General features: G+C 40.5%; 2 protein-coding genes across 3 annotated transcripts; one reads left to right on the top strand and one right to left on the bottom strand.

Annotated features, from left to right (window-relative positions):
- Positions 1–276: 276 nt before the first annotated feature.
- Positions 277–24,057, bottom strand: zgc:63587 (uncharacterized protein LOC393431 homolog). Of its 2 annotated transcripts, none has more exons than XM_051423525.1 (12): positions 23,909–24,057; positions 19,525–19,580; positions 18,952–19,051; positions 18,776–18,862; positions 18,136–18,259; positions 16,968–17,102; positions 16,239–16,356; positions 5,661–5,762; positions 5,346–5,491; positions 5,082–5,165; positions 4,936–4,993; positions 277–1,695 (listed from the first exon to the last, which is right to left on the bottom strand). In XM_051423525.1, exons 2-12 carry the CDS (start codon positions 19,549–19,551, stop codon positions 1,630–1,632), a joined length of 1,047 nt encoding a protein of 348 aa, XP_051279485.1. In that variant the 5' UTR covers positions 19,552–19,580; positions 23,909–24,057; the 3' UTR covers positions 277–1,629. The 2 variants fall into 2 exon arrangements, with proteins under 2 accessions (XP_051279485.1, XP_051279484.1); XM_051423524.1 differs by having other exon boundaries at positions 19,525–19,583; positions 23,909–24,033.
- Positions 24,058–25,663: 1,606 nt separating this feature from the next.
- Positions 25,664–27,437, top strand: cldn5a (claudin 5a). Its single transcript, XM_051423549.1, has one exon. It carries the CDS (start codon positions 25,905–25,907, stop codon positions 26,550–26,552), a length of 648 nt encoding a protein of 215 aa, XP_051279509.1. The 5' UTR covers positions 25,664–25,904; the 3' UTR covers positions 26,553–27,437.
- The last annotated feature ends 274 nt before the right edge of the window (positions 27,438–27,711 follow it).

Raw genomic sequence — 27,711 nt, 5'->3', positions numbered from 1 at the left:
TTATAAATTAATGTGTACAATTAATAATAAATACTTTAGGAAGCAAGTTAAAAGCTACAGAAACAAATGTAGTCTTTCATCTTATGAACAAGTCACAGTGACCATGTGAACAACACTGGTCCATCATCTACTGTTTACTTTCAATAAATGGTAATAAATCATTTTAATGGTCCTTTTTAATGGTGCAGTTAATGTTATAGCTCTATCCTACAGTCTGTGGAGGACAACAAGGCACATCTCATAAAGTCATTAAAAAGTAAACCCAAAATCAACAAATTTCTCTAAACAAATTTTATTTCAGAGAGAAATACAACAAAAACAATGTTGACTAAAAACAAGTCTTTACTGAATTATGGTTAAGAAATAATAATAAGGTTTGTCTTGATAAGTTCAACAGACACATTTGCATATGGGAGCAAAAGACAGAGATACAAAATAATGCCACATGAATGACAGCACATTTAAAAGAAGAGTAGTGAAAGAAAAATGAAAAGTTTAGTCTGCTGCTCACAGAAGGCTGGAGGGAGTTTAAACAAATAACAATTAAATATTATAGTATTTGATTTTTAAATGAGGAACCCCAAATAAAGTATGATAAAAGACTGCACATGTAGTGTACCGACAGATAAGTTTACACATTAAATGGACACATATTAAGTTACTGGACTGAATATATTGATTAGTTTTCAGTCTGTAGTTTGGCACTGACATTAAGATTGTGCAGCTCTTGATGAGAAATATAAAAATATTAACAACATGGCACTTTTATTCAACTGTAATGTGATCCTAAAAGGTTGTTTCTCTTCATAACCAAGTGCTATTAGTTCGACTACTTGCATATAGTAGCTTTTCACAAACAAACACCTAGAATTAAGTTTGTAGTGTTGGCTACACATTAAGGTTTCTAGTTTAACACAATTAAGGACAAATAACCTCAGTTATCTTTCACTGTGGTGATATTTATATGTTATTGCATCATCAGACTGAAGCACTAAAAGGTCTGAAACTGTGCAGAGGTAAAGGTGATGAGACAGAAAACATGAGAAGCACAGTTTCTTTAAGCAAAATAATTGGAAAGTGGTGCCATCTGAAGCAAGATTGTACAAATATCTTTGTAAACATTAGTGTGATGGCAAAACATCTTGGTACCGTTGTTGCTGGCAGCTCTGTGGACCATAATTAAGATCAAAGAGAAAATAACGAATATGTTCATGATAATTATCCAGTATTTAAACATTTTCCTGCTTTTTAAAATGTTGCCCAATCTCACTCAGAAAACTTGTACACACGAAACAGGACAATCAGCGAGGATTTACACGTGGATTGTAAGAAGAGTCTTGACAAGATGTTGAAGAATAATAAAAAAAAAGATAAAACATCAGTGGTGAGCTCCTGAACAGCTGATGGATGGATGTTTGGAGGGAGTAAGAAGAAGTGGAGGTGTGCAGATGAGGATGATGTCATCCTGAATACCTGGACTCCTGGTGCATCTGCCGGGTGGCAGGGATGGATTCAGAGGAGGGCCAGTGTGTGTGTGTGTGTGTGTGTGTGTGTGTGTGTGTGTGTGTGTGTGGTGGTGTGTGTGTGGGGCGGTTGGCATCACCATGCTTCCCTTCTGCTACGACTCTTTTACTCGTCCGATTTCATCTTCATCTGTGCCTGCATCTGAGCGATCATCTCCTGCATGCGTCTCAGCTTCAGAGAGAAGAAACATAAAGTAAATCAAAAAGTTTAAAATTTCCTCCACATTTAATTGATCAACATATCTCAATTACTGTCTAAAACGTTTCCATTTGTATTTCTCAACATGGTATTTGCTGATATCAGTAGCTGATCAGTAATTAACTTTGACCGGTTTAAAGCAACAGAATTCAGACAGAGGAGTAAACTTTACATTAGTAGGGGAGAGATCTTTCCAGGGAGAAAATCCTTTGCAACAAAGTCGTGTTTTATGATTCTAGCAGCAGAAAAAGCTTCTTATCCAGAAGAAACAGAAGATGACCCAAGTAACTCATTCACTGATATTTAGAGTCACTCAGAAAAAAAACAAAATAGAAGCATATCTGCTTAATTAAGTCTCTTTATAACCAGCAATTGATGATAGTTTTAAGAGCTAATGTGTTTAAAAGTAAAACTGAAAGAAAACAGAAGATAGTAAATACCTATACAGTAACTTTGTTCCTGTTCTGTGAAAACCACGTTGCCTAAATTTCACCTTTCACAAGCTTAGAAGAAAAGCATTTTCAGATCCAGTGGGTTTCTTTTTTATATTTTATCTTAAGAAATAGTAGAATTTTCTTCAGACATGATTCTGGTTCCTCCCTGCTGGTGAAATAGTTCACCAACTAGTTTTAGTCCTTCAACAGATCCCGAGTGAATATTGATTTACACTGGTCTGACTGATCAGGCTCTTAAAGGTTCAGTGTGCTTAAAAGTTGTATAACATGTCATCCAACCACAACCTAAAGGCAAACCACAATGACTGAACAAACTAAAACAAGAAGTACAATCTACAGAGAGACAAACTTCAGAAGAAAAGCACTCGGATGGTTTTACAACACTGGACACACAGTGAGGGACTGGCAGATAATCTCGAGTGCAAACACAACAAGGCAATGGATACTTACTTTACAGTGATTGCAATGGTCATTATTCAATCTAATGAGTTAATCAATAAGTTTTAATGTCTAATAATACAATGTATATTTATGTAAGCACAGCATCTGTAATAGCAGCTGAGGACAGTGTTTAAAAATGAATGAAACATAAAATCGATGTCAAACAATAAATTAATGTCTTCAACGAGCTCGTAAATAAACTCTCCTGAAGCTTTCTTTAACGCCTATTGCCATCTTGTGGCTGACAGTAGAACTTCAAATGATTCATCAGATGTTTTTATAAGTGTAGTCTTTTCTCTTTCTTCTGGTCGTACATGTTTGGAAAATCATGACGATATAAATTTAATTTAATTAATTTTGGGGGGGTCTTTTTTATGCCTGTATTTGATAGAACAGGTAAAGATAAACCTCTACCAGGTGAGCTACCCTGCACCCCTATTGTTCTTAATATTTATTGAATTATATATGTATATATTGTATTGTGCACTGACACTACCAATTAATTTTAACTCATCCATTGGAAGTGTAACAATTCAACACCGTCTCCATTTTCACTATAATTAACCCAAAACTACTTAACCCTAAAGAAATAAATGTTTACTCATCAGCTTCAGTCGAGGAATTTATTATGAAAGTACGGAGCTGTAAATTAAAGTTAAAGTTACCTTTTCATGTGTGAGTCTCAGTATAGTAACATAAATTACTGTAATATTTCCTCCTATCCAAAACCCTGACAACACGTAAACAAACAGACCACTGTCTCTCCAGCTTTATGTGTCTGGCTCCTCACATTACTGAGGTTATTCCCACCATAAAACTGGGCCAGGACATCCAGGCAGGAAGTGATGGCATATCCTGCCTGGGCACATTGTTTACAAACAGCTTTGATTGCAGCCCAGCCGCCCACTATGGTGCACTGCAGCTGCAAAATAAACAGGCCAATCAAGAGCAATCAGGAAACGGGTTATAGGCAGATTACGTGCAGGCTCACTGGACCACAAGGTGAACAATACATATGGAAGATACTGGGGTGAAAATAAATAAGAGGTATTTTCTCTTTCTAAACTATAATCACACTGAAGAACTGACAGGTTTCCTGATTTGACCCCGAGGTCTTGTAGCTATAATGCTGTATGTACAAAAAAAGATGACAAGGCAGGTTTTCTACACAGTCAGGGTGAGTCTGCATTTACTCTCCACTACATGCAGCACTCAGGGCACATGGTGATCAGGATCAGGATCCGTGTGTGTTTTTAAAAGGCTAGGTGTGTGTCTGACAATACAATACAAAGTGCAACATGCCCATATGTACACTGAAGGAGTGCTTAAGCTCTGGTGAAGCTAATATGAGGCTTCAGCAGTCTGTGTTGTCAAATTAAATTGATACCTTTGTCATGGTAATACACAGATACATTTCATTACACAGGGATTTAAAAGGACCATACAGTAGCAGTGGTTTACTATCTGCGTACACCTTCCATTAGAGCACGCCATTAGAGCACACCTAAAGCATGCAGTCATATTTCACCTTATGAAATATTGAATATATTTTACCTTTTGAATTGAATTGGAATTTTCGAGACGCTAAAACACACATCCACATTTATAACTCAACTTAAATATATATATAACTTAAATAAATGTTTTATCCTGGGACTATTGTTTATGGTGGAGATCTACTTTTCCTGTGTTGTCAGTGTAAATTGTACTAAAACCAGGTGCAGATGTTTGTCTCTTTATGATGCATTAGCTATGTAGTGAATTGAGTTATTTTGACTGTGTGCTAAAATGAACTGAAACCCATGGAAGATTTAAAAATTACAGAACTATTTGCATGAATTAGGAAATGGTTGTCAGTAATGTGAGTTGTAAGCACACCAGCCAAAGCACTGGTATGGCCCTTTAAGTGCCATTTCCTTGTATAAAAAAAGAAAGAAAAGAAAGTTAATTGTGTACTAAAAACACTGTAACTCAAACTGCTGAGGCTTCAGATTTGCTACAGCTGAGGGTTTTTTTGCACAGAACAATGGACGCACTGGAGATTTTATCCCCCATTTCCTACAGTAGAGCTGCATTGGGAAGTGAACATTTCACAGCCAGTAAGGAGAGGAGGAATAATTACAGCAACTAATAACTCTCATACATACATAGGCCATTTGAATATTAAATTTTAAAAATATCTGAACCTATCTTTTTATCTGTTTTTGGAACCTGTATTTACAGCTATCAACTCGTTATTGGATCAACCAAGTCACAGTTTAGCACAAATTGAGACAAGAAAAAGTGAGTTTGCTTGCAGTTGTGTGTGTGTTTTTACCTCTGCCTCTTTCTGTAACAGGATCTGGTCCTTATCCATCACTTCCTCGTCCACAGCCCTGCAGAGAAACAAAATTTTATTTTAAAAAACTTGCTTGAAATAAATCAACTCATCTGCTGTTGAGGTGATATAAACCAGTGTCTCACCTGCCCGCTGTCTTCAGTCTCTCTGAGCGGAAGTTCTCATAATGCAGATCCTGAGTTACCTCCTGGAGGTCTTGCATGTGGGTGCTGAAACAAACAGACATGCAATCCTTTTTTCACACACTGGGAGGCAGCAGAGCTTCACTGCAAACCTTTTCTTTAGTGGACTTTTACAACCAGCTTAATGAGAAAAGAGTCAAGTTTTAAAAGACTTTCCTTCTGAAAATGTTAACACTCAAAGGAGTTTTTATTGCCAGGGAGACTCACACAAGCATGGTGCGTAGTTTGAGGAAGTCATTGTGCTCGGGGTTCTCCACTTCGACAACTCCCCAGGGGTAGAGACGACCACGGATCTTCTTCCCCTTCACCTCAATTAGCTGGTTGGAGCCAATCACAGCAAAAGGGATGCTCGCCTGAGAAAGGAAGATAAAGGTCAGTGGGTCCCCTGAGAGAAAGTCAGTAGAAGGAGATATGGAAAATAAAGGTATCAGGGAGGACGGGATGAAGTGAAGGGAAGCAACGATGGATAGGAAGAGAATGGTATCTATTGTGACAAACATCAGCTGTGAGTCCCTCTCTCACCTTCAGGACTCTGGTCTGCTCCTTGAACTCCTCATCCTCGTCAGAGTCGGCGTCAGGTAGCTGATAAATTTTGATCCCGTGCTCCGCAATTTCATCCAGGATCTGACAGGTGGAAAAAAGAGAAACACAGCATGAGCCGGCAGTACTGTGACCTCATCGCGACCTCCTGACATGTCCCACTGCACAGGGAAAACTCAACTCTTGAACCCTGCAGAGGTGTCACTGCAGACACTACCAGGGGGTCAGCTGGACTTTCTATTGTCAGTCTGTACTCAAACAGTCCAGAAACCAGAGATCTAGAAAGCCCCATCGTTTAGAGGCAGTAAAACACCCTCATTGTCACTAATACTAAGGATCATTTCCTTCACAATGTCTTTCAATAAAAAATGTCTCCATTTGTAAAACTTTTTACCCTTATCATTTTGTATTCATGCAGAAATGTGTGTAAAGTTGTTGCTCATAACGTAAATAGCATTCAAGTTTTTAAAAGTTAATTATCCATACTACGCATTCTGTTCTTGTGCTTGTAGTTTACTTGTATTGCACTTCAACAAAAGTCTGACAATATAACCTGAAGCTAATCTCAATTAAAGCTACAGCTCATTACTGCAAAAGTTGATTCCAGCATGGCACAGACTTCTGTAATTTATATTCATACAAAATAACAGCTGCTACTCTGACCCAAAAACAGAAAGTAAGAGAGCTCTATACACTAATAGGAGGGTGTGAGTGAGTACTTGTTGTTGCAGCAACACATTTAATTAAAGCCCCCCGTGGAGGAAAAGAGGGGTGAGACAGAAAGGGTAGACAGGTGAAAAATAATAATGGTCTGTGTGTGTATTTAAGTCCTGAAAGAGTCAGAAACAAAGTTCTCACCCTCCTTTCTTCACGGGCCGACCGGTGGAGAAACAAGTTAAAACAAAGAAGCTTTCTTCTCTGCTACCTCAGGGACAGATGTCAGTATTTATTATTCCAAACATCAAAGCTGCATTTGTCTTTTGTTTTCCAGAGAGCAGATTTTTTAAATCCACAATGTAGTCTTATGTAATGGAGCCAAAAAATGTCAAGTGTTGTTTTCCTGACTTTTTGGTGACTTTCATGTACTGTATAACAGGACAGTGGTCAGTCAGCCAGGAGCCTGGGAAGTGAGCACAGGTTTTCCTACCGAGCGCAACTCCTGTTTGAGCCGTTGTTATGGCTGTTGCTTGTTTTCTCAGTGAGCTCTGTGCGCAGTGTGTGCGAGAGATAGTGTGTGTGCGAGGAGAGTCGGGTATTGTTGTGGGGCAGATCTAAAAACAAACAAGGCTTTGCAGAACTCAGAGGAGAGCGTGACATAGGACCCGAGCCTCTTTTTCCTCCATTTACACACACACACACACACACACACACACACACACACACACACACACACACACACACACACACACACACACACACACACACACACACACACACACACACACACACACACACACACACACACACACACACACACACAATTTACAGATCCGTCGAACATGGAGGCTGGATAAACATCGTTCTCTTGGGGCAAAGCGTAAAGAATTTTGGGAAACTCTGCACTCAGAGGGAAAATAAACACGCATAACACAATGGCAGGAAAAAATGAAACAAACAACAAGTCCAGTCACAAAAGTAGATAAGATAGAAACAAAATTCGTAAAAAAATGCGATAAAACAGGACAAATCAAACTGAAAGATCACTAATCAACCAGGAAAGTGACCAACCAACAAAGGTGGCATTACATATTTTATGAATGCAAACTACCATTAAATATCTTGAAACAATATCTGGTCATCGCACAAACATGGGTCCGTTGTCTGCCATCATCTGTTTCCAGACCTTGCTAAGCTGAAAGCTGCAAAATGGCTGTTTACCTGAATTATTCTGTTCCGTAACATGTGCTTAGTACAGCCTGGCACCTATAATCAAGACCTCTCAGGGATCACCAGATGTCAAAATCACTACCTGCTCCAAATCCCTGTCTCCTGCTGATTTACTGTACACAATGTAGGCCTTAATCTCTAATGTTACACCAGTCTCTCCTCCTCCTCCTCCTCCTCCTCCTCCTCCCAGCTGTGTATTTTCATTGGCACAGAGATGTTGGCAGTGGGAGCCATTTTGATTTTATGACCATCCTGTCCGGCTATAATACGACCCCCAGCCTCCCACCCCTACCCGTGCTGTTTTGGTTGGCCATGTAGGTCCACTCAATGCTGTCAGGGCAGCAGAGAAACAATGCTACATAAGACTCTGTCTCAGTATTAATTAGAAAAGGAAGGCGAAGATTTATCGCCTTATGTTTCTGGCTCACATCCTTGAATATGGAGCATTGTTTGTGGAAATATTCCATGGGCGAGTTATGATAAGTGTGAGGGTGGAGGCTGATACTGTCCAGTTAGAAAGTGGGTTAGAAATGAGACAAATTGCAGGTGAATCATGCCAGACATGTACTTCCAGTGTAAAGTCAGGCCTTTTTTAGTTCTAGGAATAGCAGTAATAAATATACTGGAACTGTTATGTGTAGACCAAATATAGCATACCCGCAGGTCTATACATAGATATAATTACAGAGGTTGAAGCCGTGGGAGACATGGCTAAGCAGTTTTTCTTCAATTGCAGGTATAACCAAAACCTCCAATCATAATGAAACAGGCTGCAAACCCGTCATTACTGGGATCAACTGTTTCATCACGACAACCTGACGAGGGAATAATATTTTCATGATTTGTTCCTTCTCATAAGCAAACCCACAAAAATATGAATGACTCAAACACCTGCTAGGCAATGAGAAATGAATCCTGGACAAACAACATTAGAAGAAAACAAATAGGTTGCTGAAGAAAAGACCAAAGAAACAAAAAGAGGGGATTGTGGTTAACACTGTAGTCTTGGCATTCAACAGGTAACCGCATGCATAAGCACAATCTCTGACACACACTAGTTTTCTATTGTGATTGTTGAGGACAGAGCTGAGCCTCCTCTGGCCTGGCATGGTGTTTGTATCTATTAAACTAAAACTCTAACAGGGAACAATACTTGGAAGTAGAAACATGTACCAGAGCATTCTTAGGAAATCAACAATGCAGAGAGAGAAAAAGTACAAAACAAAACAATCAAACTGCATCTCGACGCAAATCGAGCCTGATTGAGAAGCGCATCGAGAACTCAAGAGGGACCAGACCAGCTGCTCCTTTACGTAACGTTTATGTAACCTCACAGCTGCCTGCCAGCTTCTGCAGAGTGGCCATGGGAATGAAATGGTGCATCATTGCCATTAGGAGTAGTATATCTGATCAGCTTTCAGTTCCTTTTGAACCTTGTTTCATAATGAGAAAACATGTTGAGGGACAGGGGCCCTCTTTTTCCAAGACTGCAGTAAATCCTGGCCATGGTGAGCCTTAAATCCCCCATATGAGATTCCTGTAGGTCCAACTGTGTGTCTACATATCGGAGAATAAAACAACTGCTTACTTTGCACCTTCTCTAAATCCATTTCATCTACACAGAAACCTCCGCTCTTCAGAGGAAAGAGCTAACTTGAGCTGATGTCAACCAGAAGTTTTCAATACTAATACAAATGTACAATCAAGGTGAGAGTTTTATCACTACTATCCTCAGAATCCCACATTGTTCCTGTGACTTATGCTCTACATGATGTTGAGCCCATTTCCTTGCTTACATTTTTGCCTAATTGCTTCACATTTCCAAAACGCTGTAGACAATCATGCTTGAAATAGTGCCCCCATAACAAACCAGCTTATATAAAAAAAAATTATACCCTTTTTCCTTTTTCCCCAAAAGAGCAGAGGTACCATTTCACACAACAAACACCATTTACTGTCCATAATAAGGCCATCATCTACTAACTGAATTTATCATCACATTGGCTAAACAAATATTCAAGGGTAAATCCTGATAACTTCATGTTTAGATCACAGAAATATGGTTTTAATATTATTTTGGAGGAGTGTGAAAGCAAGTAGGGAAATAATTTACATACAGACAGCGGAATTAAAAAAAAGTTTCATATTTTCTGTTCACAACAGGAGAATCGTCCTACCACAGTTACAGCGTCAATCCGCCCCAGGTCAAGACAAACCTGAGAAAAGGCACAAATTAATTCCAAGTGTCCAGTCATAAACTATGTAAAATATGAGTTATGGATAAGCAAAAATATGGCCTCTTTCCACATAAACTAAAGGGTGAAATCACTTTTACTGTGATGAGTACAGACATCTCTAGTTGTAAATGTACGTCTAAAATAATAGAAACCCTTCAGTTTCAAGTGCAGACTGTGTTATGTCTATAAATTAAAGAGCAAAGTTGCTCCACGACTTTCTGCCAACGAAACGCAACAAAACTTTATTAAAAAAAGTTTTAATCAGTCTCTCACATGAGGCATCAATGTGGCTCTTGAGTAAATCTGCCAACAAATATAAATATGTACACCGAGTACTGAGCTGTGCGTCATTGTAATGAATATTTCAGACAACACATATTACATACCTCAATTACAAGATTACAAGACAAACATCAGAGTTCTGGCAGCATGAAAAGACAAAAGCTGATTTGTTTCTATATTACTAATACTATTTTTTAGTTGCCAAACTTAATTTGCTAACCTAGACAGTAGACACATGAGAACAAATGCTTCTCTCCTGCCAGGAAAAGCCTTTCAACTAGCCGGCTCTCTTCTGCCTGCAGGGAGTCTGAGGGGGTGAGGGAGCCCCAACAATACCTGATCTAAGGGGGTCTGAGGGATTTAGACCTCATACCAGCCTCCTACACAGACACACACTTTCACATACACATTTCTAACTGTTGCCTCACTTTGTGAACTCGTATAATCTGGCGAGAGGAGTAGAAAAAAAGTGTACACGTGTGGGGCTTTGTAGCTCCAGGAGGGCCAGTGGATCACCAGAGATGGAGGGTGACTTTCAGATCATCAACAGAGCAAATCCCTCTGACTGTTCAAATATCATCTCCGACTAAAAGTACCCAAACAGCACAAACTCTGACACGTAGTAGCACCGGGGAAACAATACCTTTCTGTTCACAGGATTAAAAGGCGCATGCATGCACAGAAACACATTCAGATGTATTCAGTCAGAGCCTGAGACTGAGACGATGGTCCAGACCGGAATAAACTGGACCAGAACAGCTGGACTTGTTCTAACGGGAGGTACTCACGGAAAGTACAGAGGAAGTCACCACAACCATGGTAACGTGCAGGCATCATATGAATTACGATGATCAACACACTGGCATGCACACATACACAAACACACCCACACACACCCACACTCCTATTGTCTGGACTAAGTATTAGTATAGTTAAGACCACCCACCTCTCCCTCTGATCAAAGAGCATGGGGAGGAACAATCAAGCCATTCATGTAATCTGTATCTAAGTGAGATTTAGAAGGGGACAGTGCAAGTTTAGGATTCCCATTACACATCAGGTTTTGTGACTTGGTCTGCTAATCAAAAGGGTCTCGACAGCAAACTCAACAGCAAACGGTGACTCATTAGCAGCACCGCAAAGTCCGGAAACCATCCTTTCAGGTTGGCCCTCAAACAAGGAAACCTGCTCTTTTCACACAGTAGTCGGCTTGTATTTTGTTCACTTGAGAACAGATGATTGTGTGTAATAGAGCTGCTCGCTCCTTGAGGAAAAAAGTATATTTATTGTTTTAAAATCTGTAGAGACGTAGAGCATGCAGAGGCACAATAACCGCTGGAGGGCAGAAAAATAAATATGTCCGCGTGTTTGAAACACAGGCAGGAAAAGGACCGGGCCCAAGCTGACCAGGGGGTCATACACTTACAAGCACACACACAAGGAGCCGTGAGGTAGGAATGACGTAATCACCACTCAACCTTTATGCATGGGGCGCCAGCCTCGACATGGACTAAGAAAGAACATTATCATTCATCACGTTCCTATACCTGCCTAATACCTAATTTTCCTTTCCTAGCTCAACAGATCAGGCCACTGAATTTACCTTTTGCGTTAAAACTGTTTCTGTTATTGCCATTTAGGAAAACCTGGTGACAATGCTGGCCGGTACGAGCGGTCCGGCACTGATAATGTGTCCCAGCGGGGCTGTAGAGCTGGTTCACACAGCAGGAGTATAGTGGAGTGGCTGGGGGAGACGACAGCGAGTCAGACAATGACGGGAACACAGTGACAGTGCTTCGGCCAAAGGGTGAAATATGGCAGCAGAGGTGACAAACATGAGGGGAGGGAGGGTACTGCATGAGAGACAGTGAGCAGAGATGGACAAGGGAAGGACAAGAGGCTGGCTGAGAGAAGAAAGGAGAGGAGATGAGGAAGATGAGGGAAGTGACAAGAGATGTGGGGAGACGGAATGGAGGGGAGGAAAAGGGGCTGAACTATGTTGCCTGAATCCTTGTGCGAGAACAGAGGAGGAGCTGGGTTCTCCAGGCATCGCTGACCTGTGGCTTACAAGAACAGCCTTTAGACACACAAAAGAAAAAAGAGATATGACAGATTGGGGTTGAGGCCTTTGGCAAAAATACACACAGCTGGCTTCCACTAACCTTTCATCACAATTAATACAACCTTCAACTTAGCGGAAAGGCAAATGGGCCGATATTGTTGAACAGTTTTACAACAAATTTCACACACTGACTATAAAAAATTAATTTACTCAATATAATATAATATAATATAGGTCAATTTACCTTTTAGCACTTAAAAGACGTATCCTAAGACATCTTCTCAAAGGTCTGAACTTTCCTCCAGAATCCCACCTGAATGCACCAATCCTCAAAACACAACAGCCTTTGGTCTGAACTGCATTATGACCATTGACAGTATGAAACAAGTTTGGAGATATCTACAAGTTGACTTTCATACTGTAGTGACTTGAACTTGAATTGCACACTGACCTGAACTTAATACTAATATTTGGCCACATTTTTAATAAAGTAAATTCATATTAGTGATATCAATTAAGTGTATAACTAACAATTCTTGTCATTAGTGATTCATCTGCAGATTGTTTTTCCAATTACTTAATTGTTTGGTCTACAAAAAACCCAAATATTCAACTTACATCACATTAGACAAGAATAGCAGAGAATCGTCTCAATTAAAAAGCTGGAACTTGGAAATCTTACTCATTTTTGGGACAGAAAATGACAAACAGATACATTTTATGTTAGCTGACTAATCGATGAATTGTTCTAGCTATAGAATAATATTAAGAAAAAACACATAAAAAACACTCTTCTGTTCAGACAACTGTTTTACTTCCGTAAGGACTCCAGTCTAAACCAGCCAGGCACCGTCCTCTGTGCTCCAGTAAAGCAGTTTGAGACTAAAGCCCTGCACAGGATATGACTATAAAGGTCCCAGACTGAGAGGATCAGTCCCTCAATATACCCTCCTCAGGGCAACTTATGAGCTAGAGACCACAGCGACCCCGGTGAAGGAAATTGGCATTAGAGCAAATTAAAAAAAAAGCACACAAAGACGCGGAGGAAGAAAGTAACAGGCAGCTGAGTGAGGCACTGCCAGGAGAGGAAGGACCGGGCGAGAGGTAAGCAGAACTAAGAGGATGAAAGCTGAACTATGGGAGGTTTGTTAACTTTGTCCGTGAGCCTGAGCTGCATAGGGCAGCAGGTTGTGTCTTGTCAGTGGAACAGTCTTGACACATTGCAGGAAACTTATATTGTTCTGTACAAGCTGTTTCCCCCAATAATAGGAGAAAGGACTGGACGAGCCTTAAGGGGGGGGCATTTACTGAGAGACAAATAGCTCTAAACGGTGAGAAAGTACCCAGCAAAAAACAAACTAATAAATACTGTGGGAGAAACACTAGGGGTTATCAATCATCCTTCAGCACTCGGCTTTCTGGCAGGTTCTTGGCTGCTGGCGCTCTGATCTCAAAGAAAGGCCTGGTGCTCCGCTACACTGCACTGGACTGTATGGAAAGACTCAGGCACGTATACCTAAGAGCCACTTCAACTAATCTGATCAAACCAACAAATACTCGAGCCAGATATATTTGTTCTCCTGAGAGACACTTATGGAGATGAATGAGCATTACTATGACGCTTACCATTTGCAATGATTACATTTATATGCACACAAGAAACCAGATTACTGAGATAAATCAGTAAAGGCAGGAAACCCGTTTACAATAGAATCAGATGTCACCCTGTGTTTTCTTGCAAAATCCCTGGAATAATTTAAACATAGTAAGTGAACATTTCATTGACTGCATATCTGTATTTAAACACTGCGAAAAACAACTTAATTAATGGTTCATTTGATAACAGGAAAACCAATACAGTTTCAGTTGTAGCCTGGACTATTTCCTGATGAAGAAGCACAGCTATGAGAGGCTACACATCCTGCTCCATGAGTTGTTCCCTGTCCTGGTATTTATACACATTCACATGTAAAAGAACATTCAGAAATCTGACTAATCTTAATCCCTTCGCCTGATAGTGAAACGTGTTTTCAAAAACCAGTGCACCATACTTATTTTTACAAACACAGATGAAGATAAAAGTTGTGTGTGACCAAACAGGAGATAATAAGCCCTATTTAGGGACACATGATGCCATTTCTAAATGTGGGGCAGATAGCTTTAGATAGATTAAACCTCTGTATTTCCTGACAGTAATGGCTTTTCCAGAAACTCATTAGACACAGTCAAACTAAGTTTCAACTGTTTTGTGTGATACCAGTATAACAAAAAGACAGTTTAGGAATAAAAATGTTGTCTTCATTGCTCTAGTATAGAGTTGTGCCTGCGTGTGCGCACACTCAGACGTTGTTGGCTACACTTTTACAGTGAACATGAAGAAAATCAAATGAAAGTTACGTCAAAACTATAATCAAGAAGTCAGACAAACAACAAGCTTGGGGGATTGATGTAGATTGGGGCGGGGGTCAATGGTGGCAGGAAACATGGTTTTGTTCATCTTAAGTACCAGAGGAACACTCAACGGTTCGAGGAAGGTCACAACACAAAACAACTCGACAGAGCACAATTCAATTGGTAGGTCCTGTAAGGACAAGCAGTGGAAGAAATTCACCTTGGATGCTGCTGGAGCAACTTGCACAAAAGCTCAAGTACATTAGGAAATTCACGTAGAAACAGCAACCCAATCATCTGAAGATGCCGCATCAGCAAATTCAAGCAATGTGACTGTAGGAGTCCTGAACAAAGCAAACTCGCTGCTGAAGAGAACAGAGTTGAGCTGGACTCCGGTCAGCCTGACGCCCTGCCAGACCACCGGCTCCGAGTCCTGAATGAGAGGCAGGTGGGAGGTCTGGGCATGCACAGGCAGGTGGGGAGACAGGCGGGGAGACAGGCTGACTTCCAATTAAAAACTGAGTAAAGTGGGCTGAGCTGAATAAATTCATTTGCAACAACAGCCCATACACTGCCTGCATTTTTCCTGAATTAGGATGGCAACTAATGACTATTTTCCATCATCAGTCTGACAATAACTTTCTTGATTAACTGTTTGGCCTAAAAACTCCAAAGATTACATTTATAATCATATAATAAAATAAGCAAATCACCACATTTGAGAAGCTGGAGCCAAAGAATGTTTGGGAGTGAAAAATTACTCAAATAGTTAATGAAATATTAACATTGTTGTGGTTTCAGCTCTATATCAGACATATAGCACAGCACAAGCATGGGAATCTATATTATTATTATTCAAATTAAATGTTTAAAGTTTGAGGTGTTTACTTTGGTGCTGAACAAATAATATCTAACAAAATAGTGATGTAGTATTATCATTAACTATATATTATAGTACCGTAGAGTACAGTACAGTACAGTAGAGGAGTAACACAGAAGCAGGAAAATCCTATTAACTCCTCTTGCATGAGAGGTTATTAGCTGAACATGTTGCAGTGAGGTGTATGTGTGTTGTATTGCACTACTCTGTCCTCCCCTTCAAGACAGCAGGAAGCTGAGGAGTGTGCAGGCAGACACACACTTGGTTCTGTTCCAACAGGAAGTATCTGGGACGGGTTGAGACTAGATGAGATGTGCTGCCTCTATATTATATACAACACTCTTTTCCTACGTTTGTCCCTCCTACTGTTTCCTCTCTTATGTTGTCCCTCCCTGTACTTTTGAACAATCTGGCAGTGTCATCAAAAACACCAAATGTAAGCCATACATCACTGCAGTTAGATAGGGAGGTAAAGTAAATGTGTGCCGATTGCACAAAACACGGATGTCTGACACACCTCGCTGCCAGTAAGGATGGGTACGTGATTTTGCTTTATTAGTTTAGTGTCTTATTCAAAGATCCACTTTCTAATGGCTAAACCATACAACTCTAGATGGGACAAAAATAAACACATAACACGCTTCAAACATCCCCAACATCCTGACAAGTGCTTAGACATTCCAGCTTATTCACTGTGCCAAGAATCAAATCTAGGGGAAAGATGACTGGATAGACTGTATATAGAAAACAGTAGATAGCCAAAGATCAAAACTGAGTGTGTGTGAGTGTGTGTGTGTGTGTGTGTGTATAATGAAACCCACCCTCCTCTTCAGGCGATCCCTCTCCCTCAGTGTCAGTGTGTCAGCCTTGGCTATAACAGGGACTATGTTGACTTTGCTGTGGATGGCCTTCATGAACTCAACATCCAGAGGCTTTAGACTAGCAAGCAAAATGATAAAAAAAACAACAACACAAAACACAAAACACAATTAGGACACAGTGGATAAAGGACACAGAGGAGGAGACCAACGGGACAAAATTGCAGGGCAAGACGGACACAGGAGATTATGTGATGTAAAATGAAGTCATGCAACACGACTCAGTTTAGGTAACTAATTATATTAACTTAAATTTATTAATTAAATAAATTAAAAGTTTAGATATAATTCACCCCTTTTCACCATAATAGGAGCACAACAATACCTTTTCTGGTCATTGGAAGTGTAGGTTAACTACCAACCACTGCTAGCTATAAAATGTTTATGGTGTAACAACAGCTAGCAGCTTCACTAGTAGGCGAGAGGTGCCTTAAAACATTAAAAATGAGGAAGTTCTCCCTTGTTGGCCTTCATTTTACCCCATTGTGCTGATGGTTGTTACAGTGTGGTGAATGTAAACTGTTCAAAGGTCTTGTAACTAAAATACACACATACTACATTTCGCTTCAGGAGGGGAACCATCTACTTTTTGAGTAAGCAGCTGGGTAGAGATACACATTAACTTAAGTTCACAGTTGGTGCCTGTGTCAAGTGTGTGTGTGTTAAAATTACCCGTGTCCGAAAGGTGATATGAAATAAAAGCAGCAGTGCACCCTGTTGTCCACTATGTGCCTTCGGTTCAGCCCGCTCTCATCGTGGAGGTATCGCTCAAACTGATTGTCAATGTACTGGATGATGGTCTTGAAGCTGACATCAGAGAGAGAGAGACACACACATTAACCTCTTTAAACATACCAAATAACCATGTAAATACTATTTTACCACCAGCACTGAGAATGACACTGTCAGTTTTAAGTAATGAGTCTAGGACCAACTTCATTGTCAAGGAGAAACTGTGAGCCAAATATTGTTTTGGATGCCCACAATGCCTGGAGTGTAGCTTCACATGTCAGGAGATATTTGTCACTGTTGCACAATTCTGTACCTCCAGATGTCTGATAGATTGAGTAATTTCAGTTGAAAGGGAGTCTGGACTATATGACTCACTTTTCAAAAAGAGGATATAAGCTATTTTAGCTTTTTTTGCTGACTGATGACTGATTAACTGGTGTGATAAAATCAAAGTTTTAACTGATGATGTTTTGTTGCAAAATCACCTCCATACTTCTTTAAATGTGTTAAAATCCTACCTGACTTTAGTGATCCCTGGTCAGTTAAAGAGCCTATAACGCACTGTGTGTGTAGTGCTTACAAATGCCTCATCGAACTGGGCTCAATTTATGAACTTTTATATTCTTTTAATAATGTAATTTTTCTGAAGGTGACAAATTCTGCAGAGAGAAAACAAAAGCGAGGTGTTTCTGTTATTTTATCTCTCTTGCAGTTATGTCCTTTGTGGGAGAGTATGTAGGTCCAGGAGTGTAGAAATGCATCAACACGAGGGCAGTGAACAGGAAAAACGTCTTGGACGGAGAGACGACATTGACACCACTAGCATGAGGATGCCACACAAGCAAACACACACACACACACACACACACACACACACACACACACACACACACACACACACACACACACACACACACACACACACAGTTTAAGGAATCCTAGACATAGGGAATGCAGAGGGAGGAGAGGTAGGAAATGGGGAGTTTGGGATGAAAGTTGAGAAAGGGAGTAGTTGAGGACAGGAGGGAAGGATGAGAGAGCACGCTGGACAGGAAACATGTCCTAAGCTTTTATCACTCCCTTCTCTTTTCACGGCACATAAACACACCAGTCCTGGCTGTTGATGGCGTCGCCGTATCCAGGGGTGTCAACCACGGTGAGGCGAAGCTTCACTCCTCTCTCCTCGATCTCCACAGTCGATGCCTCAATCTGCACCGTCCTCTCAATTTTCTCTGGGGAGTGGAGGAAAAGGAATAATAAATGGGTGGCGTAACAGTGGAGACAACCTCAGTACCTGGATTCATAACATTAATATAAAAAATTCCTGCCTGAACTACGTGCTTACACAAGCCACTGAGCTGCCACAACCGCAGGCGTCAAGAAGGTGGCTACGCCTTAAAAAAATGAAATCATGGGTTTTGTCATCTAAAAGGGTTATGTATTTTCTTACATGCACAAACTGACCGAGGAGGGCACGGATAATTGTTTTCAAGCCAGAACAAGTCCTAACCTAATTCAAGTCATAAGTAGGGCAGGGTCATATTTTGAGACTAAGGCATTCCCAACATTCCTCTTGAAATAATGCTCTGCAGGAGACATTGCAGCAGACATTTCTCTATTATTACAGTGTGCATGTTTGTGTATGCGTATGCATGTGTATGTGTATGTGCGTGTGTGTGCGTGTGTGTGTGCGTGTGTGTGTGTGTGTGTGTGTGTGTGTGTGTGTGTGTGTGTACTGGGGAGTATACCTGCAGCACCAGGGATGTAGCGCTCGGGGTAGAGGTCAGTGAGAAACAGGCTGTTTATAAGTGTTGATTTGCCCAAACCAGACTCCCCTGAAAAAAACAAAGAGACCGTAAAATACAGCTCTATTCTCTATAGATACAAATACAGTCTACATTAAAAGAAAAGAGTGATCACTCACCTACAACCATTAGGGTAAATTCAAACCCCTTTTTCACAGATTTTCTGTGCACTTGGTTTGGGAGGTTGGCAAACCCGACATAACCTGCTGCATCGGGGAACTGTGGAGCACAAAAAGACAATGACATTGTTCAAAATTATAGTCAGAAACTGCAAATAATAAAGAAATATTGAAGTAATCATGAAAACATGTATTGACTCATATTAAAGGGATAAATAATTATGTGATTTTAGTGTTATATGATTTTTTTGCATTTTACTACTCTAACCAACTTCTGCCTGAGATTCTTCATCATTTTATGAGGTGTAAACATACAAGGTGAGTGAATAAGAGTGAGATTGATGGTGATGCATATTATTGAGAAATTCCAACAAGCAATAAAGCCTAGCCATGAAACACTTGCATTTATACAGGATATCCTCTCTGGATGCCTGTGAAAGCGTGCATGCATGAGATTACAAGTACCATGAGTCTTAATCACCACATATTAGAAACCCCTCCTGTATACTGATCTGTCATAATGTAGTTTAGAGTAAAAACTGTAATGTGGTGACATTTCTGCCTGTTACTTACCTTCCCTTTCTCTCCAGATTGAGACATTGCTACTGGTCACTGGATGTCTGACAAGCCTGCTGGTGGAAAAACCAAAAAAAAAACAAAGAGGTTAATGAAAACTCCACCTTGGGATATCTATGGTATAACTCTGCACATTGACACCATGTTGAAACGTTCGTTCAGGCTGATGACTACACTGTTTTTTCACACTATCACACGGAAGGAGAACAGACTAAGAGCTCTGGGCAACAGGTTAGTTCCCAGACTCCCATTAAACCATTACAGTCTTGTGTACCCCATGCTCCTACCCCGCTCTATGACTCTGGGCAGACGACAGAGCAACAAACCAGCTTGATAAATTAGCTACATAATGACTGAGCAGGAAGAACAGGCTCCATTTTATCACCAACACACTGGCCCTTGACAGGTGGAGTGTGATAAGCATTAGAAAGAGGCAGGCTGCCGTGCGCTGCCAAACGAGGATGCACTCTGATTATGTAATGTTAGGTTGGTGGAAAAGAGGTGGCATGGGAACCTGGAATTGACCTTTCTCCATGACTGGCATGCGACAAACACACATTAGAGGACACTTGGGGAACCATCTCACACTGTTAAATAAATTAGATGGTAGTCGGGGGGGCGCACTGTATCTACATGAAAGTGGGCAGAGATCTCTCATACTGACAGGGTGGTTTCACCGAGCCGGCAGGGAGAACAATGGCTGTTTATCCCTCTGGTTCCTGAAGCCTTTCCTATACAGGGCAGCTCAGCTGGGGCAGGAGGGAGAACACGTGCCTCACCCCTGACCACATTCAAGACCGGCCACAGCAAGGGGAGACACCAATAATTTAAGGTAGAGGAGTGCCAGCTTATGAGGGGCTTTGTTAGGGGATTGAAAATTTAAAAAGGGGGCAAAAAAAGCACAGAAATTAAAAATGAGCACCCAACATAAATTAGATTGTAGTGGACAGTCTATAGACCAAATGATTCATTGTCTAGTTGAGGAAATAATCCTAGGTCCAATACACTAGTGTGACTTAATCATTAGTTTGAGCTTTAAAAGAACAAAGACAATAATAAATGCACTTTCATTGTTAATGAACATCTAAATGTAGTGGCCCACACAGGCGTATCCCTGTGTGTCACACACATACACACACACCCCGAGTGTTATTCCTCAACAGGCTCTGTGGGAACCAGCATTAGTCCAGCAGCAGATTAATTAAACCGTTCCAAGATCGCAGTTGTAATATCACAAAGACAACACTACAGGACAGACAGGCAGGAGGCACACTTCAATAATACTCTCTTAATAATGGCCATTTAATCGGCCGGGCTGCTGAGCTGCTTACACACACATACACACAGCTATCAACAGGCTAGACGTAGGAGAGATTAAACACTTTGGGCCAAAAGGGGAAAATGCCACCTTAGTAAAGCCAAAGTTCTTGGCATGTAATGCATTTACAGTTGATTTATTGGCTGGACTGAAGCCATGAAGGGGGGCAGCAGTGCCAGAAGAACTATTTACCTTCCTGACAGGCAGAGTCAAGGGTCCACACACCCACCCTCTGTGGATTAAGGACTTTCTGCTCTTATTGGAAACATTGAAACAATAATTGCACACCATGGAGATTTGGTAAACTCAGTGGCACAACAACAAAAATGGTAATTCACTGGCAACTGATCACAGCAACAGGGACCCCAGAGCTACTGAGCATAATAAAGTGATGTTTGACATACACAGACCAACAACACACATAGACCGGGGGGGGCTTGACTGTTATTGAGATACCCTTTGGGGCAAAAGGTAGTAGTTGTGGTGGGCAACAGCAATAAAGATATGATACTGGTTTTTAAGCGGTGGTTTTATAAACGCTTTATAATATGAGCCCAGAGAGAGGAAAAAAGCCACAATAAGCGGAATGAAAAAGCCTTTCAACGGCGAGGAAACCACCAGACCTGTTTATAACACAGAGTTTAAAGCACAGGATGGACTGTTTATGATGATGGGGACAGGATAGGAAATGACAAAAAAACAAGTGGGAGTCATACAGCAACAAATATTATCCTAACACTGTGCTTCACACACAGCTGCTGCTCAGTAGGATTAAATCATGCGGCGGAAAAAGCTCTACAATGATGATTAAGAGTATGGTTAAAGGTGCACATAATCCAAAAGGAATCCGTATAATTATGTTTGATAAGTGGGCATATGAATGTGACAATACTGCAGATAGATTACAGATAGAATAACAAGTGCTGAATCACAACACAAAATATTATACTTGATTATAACTTGCATTAATTTCTCCAACATTATCAAATAAGAAACGTTAAATTAAAAGAAGATTAAACGCCAACACTTTAATCATAAAGTAATTTATCAAGTGTCAAATATTATATATATATATATAATATAGTTCTTTAATGTAAGAAAGTGCTATATATACATATATATATAAGTGCTTCTATATTTTATACCACAGTAAAGTTAATATCTTTGGTTTTTGTGGTGGACATTTGTTTTTACATTCTTGTGATAATATTATTATTATTTATTATTATAATTTGTCTATAGTAAGAGATGTTGCCATACCACTAATAGCTAAGTAGCTTTAATATCTATTTCAATGCTCAACATTATGGCCAGTGTTGAGCATTAATCTAATGATCTACCTTGATTTGGGGTATTTAATTTGCTGTATTAGCCATAAACAGTCCAGTTATGTTATCTATAAATGGTTTCCTAGTTGAATTTACAGAAAAACGACAATATTATATCACATAAATTATTAATAAAATTACATATACAAAAGAAGTCTTTATCCATATCATCCAATCCAACAACAGATTATTAGATTATGAAAATAGCCGCAGCCCTAAAATTGAGCTCAGCACAGCCTTGTGCCTACATTTAGTTTACCGACTACAGGATACAGTGTGTGAAAATAATAAGATATCAAATATGACTGTTTTCCTGTTATCACGATAAATCTGTTACTTGTAGGGATCAAAGTTATTCCTAACTTCCAGTTTCACACACAGGCTATTGAACAAAGGTATCCCACTGTGTAACATCATCATTACTCAAACCTCTGACACAACAGTTCAGGTCCACTTTGGTCTGTCAGTGTGAATCAAGTTTTGTTTTTCTATTCACACCACAGTGGTAAACGGGAGGAAACATCCCCTTGTAGTTTATAGTGTCAGACAAATGTCTTCCCTGGTGCTCCCGTGCTGGCCGGTGTTTGTGAGATAAGGTCGCAGGAAGGGGAAAGGTCAGAGAGCGGTGAAGGTGCTGGATGAGAGGTGTGAGACGTCTTTCAGTACTGAGATGTTGTCCTTGTGATAGCAAACTGATCTGTGTCCAGCTGGATAAAAAATCTAAGTTGTTTCTGAAGTAAAGCGCAGCTGGCGGCCCGAGATTACAGCTCACACATTCTGCCATCGTGCCCATAGTGGTCACCACTCAGCAAGAAAGGAAATGAAATATGCATGTTTTCACTGAGCCAAAAACACAAGCAAAGATGGATGATAATTCTTCAATAGTGGCCCCACGCCACATCTTAGACAGACACATAATAAGAGTGGTTATTGTTCCCCCACTGTTATTGTGAAGTTGTCTAAACACAAAATTTATTTTGCGCAAATGTGCTTTACAATCAAAAGGTCAAGGATTAATCGGATGTTAAAAAGCGATTTCAGGGATCAGGAATGTAACATAACAGGGAATTACAGGAAATCTGTGAAAGTCAATACCCTGAATGGTGTAGTGCATATTTTAAAGTACTGATTTATGAATATGTAGGCCCACTGAAGTGAGGAGCTGAAGGGTGAAGTGTTACAATGGGACAATGAAGTGTTTTCAATAAAAAGGTATTCAGGCTCATCACTGTTTAGAAAATCTGAAGAGGAGGAAATGTTTACTTGGACAGCTGTGTCAGATAATAAAGAATATAAAACAATGCTTCAGTCACTGGCCAGGGGAGTTTGAAACGTGTGTAAAGGCCTGTGGGTCTGTAACAGTTGGATGTCCACCACACCCAGTCTGTCAGACACTGACTGAGTTTACCAAAACATCAACTGGGACAATGACATTATAATTTGATCCTTCGCAACTCTCTTAAATACCACAGCACCTTTAACTTTGATTCCCTCTTTTAAAAAAACTCGCTTTGTAAACCGACTTTGAGCGTGATACAGCAGTATTACACTTTGTTAACGTTACATGTCAAACTTTAGCAAGCAACAGTTGTTAGCGCGGATGGTGTCATGTTGCCAGCTAACGTCAGTTAGGCTTCAACTGACTCTCCGGTGTGTCTTCTTCCCGCTGCTCATTCAAACGGCTGTAAATAATAAAACACACATAAAACAACAACACTACTGAGCAGTGCCTTACCTGAGAGTAACTTTGAAATATTGTTAATCAACAGGAGCTTTTTTTTTTTGCCTCTTGCCGCTGTCCCAGCCCAGGAAGGGAAACCCGGAAACCGTCCCCGTGAGTCCGCCCTCGTCCCTGAAGCTATCTTGTTGCGCCACTGACGCCATTACGGCTCAACGGCCAGGACGGACCCTCAAAACACCGTTCCATGTTAGACCCAATATGGCCGCCTGAGTGTTACAGTTTCCTTAACAATACGCCCAGTCACCGGTTGTTCAGCCCGTCGACAGTAACTTCATGGAAAATGTTTAATGTACCATAAGGACCATATGATAATCTGTGATATAAACTGTCCATTTAAAACAGACAAACTCAGACAAGCTGTAATATATGTTTTAAATATATTTTTTTAGTGTGAAAAATAAATTTTATGTTGATTATAGGTCAGATTGTGTTTTCATGTATTTCAGAATATAATATAAATATATATAAATATAAATATAAAGTGTTGAAAAGTAAATGATATTCTTATATTTACACATTTTGTACAATATTAAGTCCTCGTATTTCCCAATTTCCACTTTATGCCACTTTATTATAGTTCACTACATTCAGAGGAATTTTGTTTATTTGACAGTCACACATTAATTTACAGATTTTGCATGCAAAACAGTCTATTATTGGCTTTTAAAACAATTATAAACTATGGATATACAGTAGCTACCCGATAAAAAATAAATTTAAACTCAATAAAAATTGATTGATAAGCTACTTAAGCAAAACATAAATAATAATTTGAATACAGGAATGTTCCTTTACCAAAATGTTTTTACATTGTGATAGTACCACTTTAAGTTAAAACTTATTCAAATTCAAAATATTCTTGAACAGTCTTGAAGTAAACTTACCTACATTTAATTAGGCCTGTATAAAAGCACCATCAAGTGAACTTGAATGGATATTTCTGGTAGAAATTTGAACAAAACTATTGTTTAAATTGAGGGTCCTGAAAACTGCCCACAAATTATTCTTTACTATGGGTGGTACATAACCCCCAACCCACCCGAGAAATATGAATATAAAAAAAACATCAAACAGAAGAACATGGTAGAAATATATAACATAATAATAAAAATCCTAAACAATACTCACAAAATGATTAAATAAGTATAAAAATAATAGGGCAAATTAATTTCAAGAATAAAAAGTTTTGGATAATCCAAAAGATTGTGTGAATTTAATGTGTGGCTGTAAATTGCTCCAAAGCAGAAAGATAGAGGATCAGAGTCTCTTAATAAACACACCGATGTAAGGCTGAAACGGTTTATAAGTGAAATGAATGCTTTTAAAAACTGATACGAGAGTTTCTTTTATTTTCTCTCTTATTTTCTGGCATTTTAAGACCAAGCCAATTAAGAGCCTCATACATATCACAATAGGTGTGAAATGGCCATTTTAGGCTGTATGTGTACCACAGACAAGTGGTATTAGCCTCCATGTCAGAAAAATCAATAACAAGTGCCCTGATTCACCCAACCACTGCATTTCAGCAGCTCCATACCCTTAAAACACCCCCCGTGCGCCTTCACCCCTCTCCTGCCCCCCTCTATTCATTGTAAATAACTGTTCAAACGCACAATGCGCTCTGGACCGCTTTATTCAGCCTCACAACTTCCCTGCGTTTTCATTGGTCCCTTGAGGATGCGGCGACAGCCGATTGGAGGAAAGTTTTCTCCTCGAGTCCTCACCCCCACCCCGCAGATATTCGTGGTCCGGTGCTACTGTGATTCCAGTTGTTTTCACATCCCCTCACTAACAAAGAGACCCAGAGCTGCTGTCTCTTACATCTCCGGGTAAATGTGTTGAGTGGTGCGCAACTAACGATTGACGCCCCTGTACATCGAGGCGAGGACGAAGAAGTAAAGAGCAGAAATACACCTTGCTTTCAAGAAGAGAAATTAGGGTGAGCGTTTGAAAAGCTTCAGACAGACTTGATTGAACGTACAGAGCGAAAATGGTGTCGGCCGGACTGGAGATCCTGGGACTATCTCTGTGCGTAATTGGCTCGCTCCTGGTGATGGTTTCATGCGGGCTGCCCATGTGGAAGGTGACGGCTTTCATTGAAGCCAACATCGTGGTGGCTCAGACAATCTGGGACGGCTTGTGGATGTCCTGCGTGGTGCAGAGTACGGGCCAGATGCAGTGCAAGGTGCACGACTCCGTCCTCGCCCTGAGCCACGACCTGCAGGCGGCCAGAGCGCTCACCATCATCTCCTCTGTGATGGGCGTGCTGGGGCTCATGGTTGTCATTGCGGGGGCGCAGTGCACCAACTGCATCCGTGCTGAGTACGTCAAAGCCCGGGTGGTAAACGCCGGAGGGGTCATCTACATCGTCAGCGGTCTGTTTGTGCTGGTGCCTCTCTGCTGGATGGCCAACAACATCATATCGGACTTCTACAACCCGCAGGTGCCCGCATCCAAGAAGAGGGAGATCGGCGCTGCGCTCTACATCGGCTGGGCGGCCTCAGCGCAGCTGCTGATCGGAGGATCGCTGCTGTGCTGCTCCTGTCCTTCCAGCGGGAACTCGGGATACTCGGTAAAATACTCACCGACCAAGAGAGCCACGCCGAACGGGGACTATGACAAGAGGAATTATGTGTAGCAATGTGGCCCATAGCAGGCGGTGCGTAAAAGTGACCTGCGGCTTTTGAAAAACTGGTTTGTTTGTTTTTTGACGGACGTTATCTTTGCACCTGCAGTTTTTTATTCTTAGAAATCTGAACTTTGAAAATCAATGGAAGCACCTCTGCTGTTTTTTTCACTGGCTCTTTAATACGCTCGGACCACAAATTCACAAATACTTTTTGTATCTACAGGAGATTAAAAAAGACTATCAACTACAAGAGGTAGCTCACGACAAAAAGGAGTATCTTTGTTAGGTACCTGCTCTTGTAAGTTTTCGAAAATTGTTAGTATTTTGAATTGTTTACCGTTGTAACAGCAAAGTTTTTATTTTCTATTGGAAACCTCACCATCGAGTCCATACACTATTCTTTCACCTTGATGTGCATTGTCAGCACAAACTTGTACAGTTAATGAGAATTATTGCACTCCCACACATTCAAAGACCCATTTCCTTTAGTGGAACTGCGCCGACATGTTGGGGACTCCAACAGTGTCCAATAACAATAACGAGCAAAGAAGAAAAGTGTAGACATGTTAAAGCCTTAATAAATCTTGGACAGGCTTTTATGTTGATGGCGGAGGGTTGGCGGTCTAATTGTGGACCTGTAGAGCCCGGAGAGGCTGGGATCCACAGGTCGCAACATAAATTTGTTACAGTCCGTTATTCGGCTGCACTGAGCTCCTGTAACGTTTTTTCCATCATTGTCACTGCAGGAAGTTTTTTCTTTTCAAAACATTCTAGGAATAAACTTTGTTTTCTGTTGTTTTGTTGACGTTTGATGTAATGATTCATTATTCGTGTATATGAAGATGCAATATTGTTTCATTTTTATTAAGATTAAACTGAATATATTGTCTGAAATCTTTAGTTAAAGTGTGTTCTTGAACAAAACAACTGACAACTGAGGTTGTGATGGTCTGCAGAGGCAGGAGTGCCCTCCGCGGCTGCGCGTAATGCATGCCGTTCCCACCATGAATCCATAAACCCCCACGGCGGGAGAAAGTATTTTGGTTAGCCATAGAAATCCAGATGACAATACCCATTCAGCTAGAGTGGGGCTCTGCTGTTCAACTCACAATACTGCACAACCCCCACCACCACCACCCCTTCTCGTCCGCAGTCAATGAAAGGCGTT

Source organism: Dicentrarchus labrax, unplaced genomic scaffold, assembly GCF_905237075.1.
Source record: "Dicentrarchus labrax unplaced genomic scaffold, dlabrax2021, whole genome shotgun sequence".
NCBI lineage: Eukaryota > Metazoa > Chordata > Actinopteri > Moronidae > Dicentrarchus > Dicentrarchus labrax.
The sequence above is the reverse complement of the archived record's forward strand: the minus strand, read 5'-3'. Positions and strand labels throughout refer to the sequence as shown.